General features: G+C 38.4%; 1 protein-coding gene across 2 annotated transcripts; it reads right to left on the reverse strand.

The window, feature by feature from the left end:
• Nucleotides 1–2,901: 2,901 nt before the first annotated feature.
• LOC123971536 (tetratricopeptide repeat protein 39C-like) lies at nucleotides 2,902–7,567 on the reverse strand. Of its 2 annotated transcripts, none has more exons than XM_046050416.1 (9): nucleotides 6,849–7,567; nucleotides 6,470–6,563; nucleotides 6,271–6,378; nucleotides 6,078–6,187; nucleotides 5,856–5,979; nucleotides 5,654–5,750; nucleotides 5,450–5,564; nucleotides 5,301–5,339; nucleotides 2,902–5,198 (listed from the first exon to the last, which is right to left on the reverse strand). In XM_046050416.1, exons 1-9 carry the CDS (start codon nucleotides 6,879–6,881, stop codon nucleotides 5,109–5,111), a joined length of 810 nt encoding a protein of 269 aa, XP_045906372.1. In that variant the 5' UTR covers nucleotides 6,882–7,567; the 3' UTR covers nucleotides 2,902–5,108. The 2 variants fall into 2 exon arrangements, with proteins under 2 accessions (XP_045906372.1, XP_045906373.1); XM_046050417.1 differs by having other exon boundaries at nucleotides 5,450–5,554; nucleotides 5,653–5,750; nucleotides 6,849–7,563.
• Between the last annotated feature and the right edge of the window lie 21 nt (nucleotides 7,568–7,588).

Raw genomic sequence — 7,588 nt, forward strand, 5'->3', positions numbered from 1 at the left:
CTTTTCTTTTTAACAGCAGACATTTTTACTTGTCACAGTAGGAAAGGTACAGGTGTTACTAACACTAGTGATGGATCTGCTCTATCCAAGCATGCACAATAGCAGGACCCTTAAACTGAAGGAGCTAAATGTAATTCAGCCATCTTTAAATGTATTATTTACACCTGTGTTTTTCCTACTGTGACATGTCATGCTCTCATGGCAGAGCCATCATTAATGTTATGGGTAGCTCATGAGCTTTTCCTACAATCACATGTCAAAATGTCTGCTGTAAATAAATGGCTATTTTTTTTGTTTGATTTGGGGGATTTTAGCAATATGGAGGGAAGAAAGGGTGTTTTACAAGTTACAAGGTAGTTTATTTATCATTATACACACACAACGTAGCATAGCAAAGTTTGTAGTCCCTTCATGCTACACACACAGAACTTAACAGATAATTAAATGTGTATTAAAATATGGTAACATATACATTAAATAAAACAATATAAACAGACATTTCGATACATATATAAAGTGGGAGTCCGGTGTTGGACTCATGATCTCCTCACCACGGCCTTTAAATAGAACTGCTCTTAGACAGTCACTGAGCTGATTGGAGAGATGAGAGGGCCGAGCCTAATAATGACAATGTGTCCTTGTGGAAGGGACCTGACCCATAGGTCAGTAATGGCTGTTTCTATCAGATCAATACATTTTCTTTTCACTATTAGTATATAAGTTACCTTATAGTACAATACAGTCTGGATTCTGAACAGCAAGTTATTTCTTAAAAGTAAATGTTCTGCATAGATGTATCTACCAACCATTGCATTAAAGTACACATAATTCCAAATCTATTCCATGGTACACCTATTAGTTGACATCTGTTTTCACCTACAGTGTAAATAGGCTTATGAACATTATGCCATGCTTGTATTATGATAAAATACAGAGTCCGTTGTTTGAGGATTAGCAGCAATAAAGGGTTATGAACAGGAACTCTGCATGGTGGTAGGATACTTTGGCTGCTCAGGTTTCAGCCTGAGTGAAACATAATGCAATTGTGTTTTCTGACCTTGCTCTTTGCACAGTCCTACCGTTCCTACTGATCCCCCCCCACCCCCCCACCTCAACCTCGGACACATTTGCTCGATGTGTATGTGTATCTCCCTTGGGCCCCGTCTGTCTCCTCCACTTCTGTCTGATGCAATTGCTTTATTTAATTCATCAGCATTAAGATTTCGAGATCCAATCCGTGTACAGAAAGAATATACTGCTTTGAGAAGTGTAGCCATGGTCTACCAACGCCACACAGAAAAGAAGAAAAAGAAGTGAGCGTGAATCACAACAGATAAAGAAGGATGTTGTCACTCGCATGAATCACTACATACTAGATGAAGTACCCCATATACACTCTTCCTCCCTATTTTAAAGTGAAGTAGGCCAAGCTGAAGACTCAGTTTTATAAGTGAGTGAAAAGGAAATGTCTTGATTATTTAGGAGTACGAGCGTCCACTAAAGGAAGATGCAGGGGTATTGTTTCTGCCAAGCCTTCCTTCTAGCTCTGTTCTGCCACGTCTAAATTCAGTGGCACAGGAGCCTGAATAATTTATTGTTTGAGTGAGCTGTTGGCTTGAGCCTAGTGTGACAGACATGTTTTCTTAAAGAGACGCTCTTGGTGTGTATTAGAACACATTGTGCAAACTCCCACCCTAACTTCATTTAACATGGAAACAATTTTGATTGGAAAAGATTATAAGAATAAAATGGTGAATTTGTTTTTTTTTTAAATCTAAAGGTGCCATCGTAACCAGTGTATGGATAATGGCATACAGTAGTTAACCAATAATAAGCTAGTCATGTTTTATCCAGTTTTAACTTATTTTAATAGTCTAGCTTTCTGAATTATATTGCACACTTTACACACACACACACACACACATATTTCCTATAATAATTTGCTGAGTTTGGGACCTGCAATCGATCATTTGCGTGTCCAACTAATAGGGCTTCTCCAATGTGGTAGAAGTACTCAGCCTATTCCTGCATTACATATATATTAGCATAAACATGTACAAAAAGTAAAATTACTCATTATGTAGAATGGCCCATTTCAAAATAATAAATAGTACATAATTGGATAATAACTATGTGTATGCATCACTTTAATGTTGCAGCTGGCAAAGGAAGGGATCATTTTAACTAGCCTGTTGGGTAGGAGTATTATCTATAACAGCAATGATTACAATACATGACTAATTGTTGATTATACTTTCTGTTAATAATCTGAATTTGTAAGTAACAACAACTAAAGCTTTCAAATCAATTTTGTGGAGTAAAACGTATGATTTGTAGTGTAGTAGAAGTACTAGCCTATAAAATGGAAATATTAAGTAAACTTAAAAATTGTACTCAAGTACAGTACTTGAGTAAATGTAGGGCTACTTGGTTACTTTCCACCACTGGGTATTATCACTTAGCCTCATTATAATTTCTGTCCTATTGTCCTCATAATCAAGGTGTGGGAAAATGTAGCACGTCACTTCCCCGATGCTGTTGGTGAGATAGACGCCCCCTGGTGGAATGGAAACAAATGGACACTTAAGATCCATTCAAGATAGATGCAAGGTAAAACAACCTTTAACCTTAATTAAAAAGCTACATTAAAGCTCTGTTTGACTCATCAGATCTGTAAGACTGATGGATGACCACAGCCATTTTATAAAGTCAGCAGAAGTCAGGGAACATGTGTTGGTTAAATGGAGTCTTGACTTAAATTTTAGTTAGTGCTTTGTATTTAATTGTTTTTCCTATGTGAATTCCTGCACATTATCATGTCCAGTCTGACTCATTCGTCTGTCCAAGGTGTAATTCCAACAGAAGAGAACTGTGCTGAAGAAACATACCCTATTATTTGGCTAGATTATTAGAGAACAGTTTATTGTAGAGTTCAGTGACAGATTGGAACACTATCATCCTGATCTCAATTTCACCAAAATTTCATGACAAAAGGAAAAATTCATTCAGTGACAGAAGTATTCGGTACAGCACGTAGGTTACTGACATTTCACCATTACATTACTTGCACCGCACAGACCACTTGCACAGTGGTCACCTCAACATCTACCACAGTTTACATCCATCACAGCCACAGGGGATGACTGACTTTGTCTGACCAGCTTAATGAGCGCAAAACATCTGTATGCCCACAACCTTGAACATGGGATGAAAACACAGTTATTTGTAAATTACTGTAAGATGCCCTCCTTTTACTTATATTGCTCGCATGACAAGAACTTAGTTAATAAAACACAATAACCTGCACAGAATAATTAATATGTACAGTGTGAAACTGTGTTGAGAAAGTTTGTTAAAATCACTCTTATCACAGAAATAATATTCTTTGTCCAATTCAAGATCACACCTTTGCATCAGCCTGGATTTGTAGGTTCAAGACTCAAATAGCATTCTGTAAATGACACTTTTGCTATGAAATGAAGAAACTTGTCACTATTATGGACTAATTCAAAAGCATTTATCACTAATACACTATTAAAATAAGTCACTAGAAATATATGTTTATTAGGCTGACATTTAGCAGCACCTTTCAATGGTAACATTACAGTACCAAGTGTACTGTATTTTATTACCTTAATGTATCTGCAGGGATGGACACACAGGTACTGTACATCTGACTTCAATACAGTCTTAGAGCCACTGTTACCCTGCCATACCATGCATAGTGCACAGGATCAATGCCCAGTGTTTCCACATAAAAACGTCGTTAGGGCGTGTGTGTGGTGATTTCTCAGTTCGTATAAATGTTTAACTACTACTACTTGAATGTGAATAACTAATTCACAGCAACTGAGTTGTTATTATGTGTGATTTTAGATGATCAGTGAAAATTTTGGCGCTATTTAACTATTCCCATGGTAACTAATTAGACTACAAGTTTGTCATTTTATTTATTTCCCTTTGTGATATGACTCAATGTTCATTTGCAACTTGACAAGCAGATATTGAAATTTTAATTAGGAAAAGCACTACTTTTGAAATAACTGCGGGAAAATTAACAACCCATGGAGTCCTTTCTCAGAATATAGAAAATCAAATATTAGATTTTAGTAATCTTTCCCTTATCCTTTTCATGATATATGACATGGCAAAGAATTATTAATTCTATTTTATTATTGAAGTAAGATGCTGAAATGCCGAGCATGTTTTTAAATGAAGTTTTAAAAAAACATACTATTACCTGTGTTTTATATTACTCATTGTAAAGTTTCTATTAAGGGAAAAATGATCTCTATGAAGTTACTTTTATGTGCTGAATTTCTCACCGAAGGGAGGAGGAGGCATGATTGAAATCCTCCAGATACACAAGTTACAAGTTAATGGGGAAAATGTTACTAGTTAGCTAATACATTTTGGTGTGAAAAACCACTTAAAGGAACATTTACATATTTGGGGAAATAAGCTTGCTTGTTGTTTTGCCCAGAGTCAAGGATTGATATCAATTTCATCTCTGTGAATCTTGTTCAGAAATAGACCAGGGGAGTGTTTAGTGTAGCTTAGCGCTAGGACAGGAAGCGAGGGGAAACAGCTAACAAGTTAGCTTAGGTCTGTCAAATTGGAAAAATGTAGGCTACCTTCCAACAAGTCCAAATATATCTTATTTATACAGGGCATACTGTTTATGAACATGTCATCAAACAGAAATGTGGTTTTACAAGAAGTTGGAGCTTTTTCTTTCACCAAAAACTGCTCTGCCCCTCAACATTCCTGTCCCATAGGCGGCTTGCCTGGTGTATGTATTCACTACCTTGCTGGCTAACAAAATTATCATAGCTTTTTAGTTTTTAGACATATATTTTTTTTAACTTGCTAGCCATAGCAACTTGGTAGCCATTCCCATATACTTTGTGCTATGAAAGTATGAAAACATACCCATATATACAGTATCTCTGTACAAAATGCACAGAAATGACAATTCATGTCAATGAATGGGTAAGAACACAAACAAGTGTATCTCCTTTAAGAATGAAAAACACAGGACTCTGTTCACTGGGATGTCATACAGTTATTTTGAAAGGCTTGGCGTATTGTAGGTTCCTTTCCTGGAGTCACTGAGGCACTACTTCCTTCAAAGAAGCAAGGGCTGAATGGATGCGGACATGAAGTCTGTTCTCAAAGTCGTAGCCTGTAAAATCCTCCTAAGGCATCAAATGTAAAATATGTAATCAGTTACTTGTAACATACAATACATGTTTCACATTTTCTGAGAAATTTAGATGATTAATGTCTAAATATTTTACCTTAGCTTGAAGTAGCAATGACCTCCCCTTTCCCACCGTCTGGATCACAATACAAAAAATTATATTATAACTGAGCATGTGTTCACATCAGTACAGTCCCCCCCAAAAAAGTGATTTAAAGATCTGAATGCTGTGTGCAACAGACATACCTCCGGTTTTGCAAGGAGTATACATCCAAGCTCATAGACAGCATATGGCTGTACATATGAGTTGATCTGTCGTCCGTACTCATCTCTAGCAGCCAGCTGGAATGCCTGGATCACCGATAAAATGGAAAAAAGAGAGCAAGATGAGTAACATTAAAAGTGTAGATCAACTGCAAAATCATCCTGCACTCAATGTAGAGCGATACCTGCACAGCATCTCTCATATTTCCATGACATTTGTGAATGGCACCAAGAAGGAGGTGTTTCAGGCCTCTGCACGAAGCTTCATCTAAACTCTGTAACACTAAATAAATATAAAGAACAAATTATCACACAGGGTAAAATGAAATCCACAGAAATCTGCAGCTAATTTTATTATGTTGTTATGGATCGTGAAGGTTACATTCACCCTGATTCATTATCTGCAGTTTAGAAGAAGAACAGTTTTGAAGCGCTTTCCACAGATAGAGCACTTCAATTACACCGAGGATGCACAGCTCTCTGGTCGGGGAAGTCTTTCTCAATCTCTCAGCCTGCAGATAGGAATCAGACAGCGAAGGAACACTTATGTGAGACAGTTGTGGTGACTTTTGAAAGAGAGAAAAAGGGTTAAATCTGCAGCAAACCCCACCCTTTTGACAGCAAACTGCTCTATCTGGTTGTTTTTTCTCTTGAACAGCTTCTGCACGTCTTTGAAAACGCCACTTGCTCCATCCAGGTCACCAGAAGCACCCTGACACACTGAGAAAGGACAAAAAAAGACTCCATATAATATAAGGTAGACACATCCCGGCAGTGTTGTTAGCTGTGTGTGATAGGCTTACCTCCGGTCAAGTAGGCATAGTAACACTGCGACCAACGCGACTCATTCTTCAGCCTTTCAAACGACCTGAATGCATCTTCAAAATTCATCTCTATCATGCTGCACCAACCTTATACAAAGACAAGCAGACAGAGTAAAATGAACCCCTCTCTGCACCAAGTGCCAGAATGTCACAACTAACCTGATGAGAAAACACGTACCAATCTCATAGAGACACACATGCTGAATCTCTCTTTGGTCTGATGCAAGCTCTAATGCATCATGGAAACAGGCCAAAGCACTGTTGATATGGCACTGGGGACAGAGAGAGAGAGAGAACACACACACGCCAACAGGTAACGGTAGTTATGTTAGACACACACTACATGCATGTGTTGAATGAGTGTGTGAGGTAAGTAAATGGTGGATCAGATGTTCATGAGTTAATGAACAATATGACATGCATATTAATTAAATGTGCTTGAACAGAGACTGCTGTACCAGCCAATGGAAGGTTCTACTGTCAAAGACGTCCAATGTCTCTATAATGTTACACTGCGGCTTATGTGTCATCACCGACCCTGAGCCTGCTGTACATACCTCTAGCCTCTGAACCCGTCCTTTAAAGAACATGAAGAGGGATGAGTTGGGGTAAACCACCGACTTTCTCTGCAGAATAGCTTTGGCCTCCAGCAGCCCCTCATGTGTATCAGAGCCATCCAGAGCAAAGAAAGGCAGCACTACTGTGTGGTACCACAAGAGGGCCAACCTGAGCAGCACAACAGAAGATTCATCTCAGTGTGAAATTTTTAATCTAAGGCTCAATGGGAATCTGTATAGAACTGAATGTTTATGAAAGGTGAATATCCAGCTCCAAATGTGACAGAGAAGTTCACTGATATACTATACATACTAATATTGGCAGTACACAATATATTTCAATTCAGAACAAGAAGACATACTTTACTAATCCCTCTAGGGAAAAATAACTTTTTCCACTAGATTTTCACTCTTTTTTATAATTGTTATTATACACACACAGGTCCAAAACACACACACATGCACAAACAGGACCTATACACATGCATTAATGTATGGCAAGATGTCAGTGGAAGGGGCTGCTACGTAGTCAGACGCCCAGAGCAGTTAGGGGTAAAGGACCTTGCTCAAGTGCCCAAGAGGTAAACTGGCCACTCTCCAACTACCAGTCTATACATACAGTCCATAAGCTGGTGCTTTACTCGGACCGCCCATCCTCCAGTTTCCAACCCAAATCCCCACGGACTAAGCTGAGCTACTGTCCCCCCAGGTGTTGTTTAAAGAAAGGGGGGGGGGGGGGG

This window comes from Micropterus dolomieu, linkage group LG05, assembly GCF_021292245.1.
Source record: "Micropterus dolomieu isolate WLL.071019.BEF.003 ecotype Adirondacks linkage group LG05, ASM2129224v1, whole genome shotgun sequence".
Lineage (NCBI taxonomy): Eukaryota > Metazoa > Chordata > Actinopteri > Centrarchiformes > Centrarchidae > Micropterus > Micropterus dolomieu.

Coding starts and splice junctions, on each gene's coding strand:
- LOC123971536 (XM_046050416.1), bottom strand. CDS start 6,881: ATGTTCTTTAAAGGACGGGTTCAGAGGCTAGAG. Junction 6,188..6,270: donor CTATGCCTACTTGACCGGAG/GTAAGCCTATCA, acceptor GTCCTTTCTCAG/TGTGTCAGGGTGCTTCTGGT. Junction 5,565..5,653: donor AATATGAGAGATGCTGTGCA/GGTATCGCTCTA, acceptor TTCCATTTTATC/GGTGATCCAGGCATTCCAGC.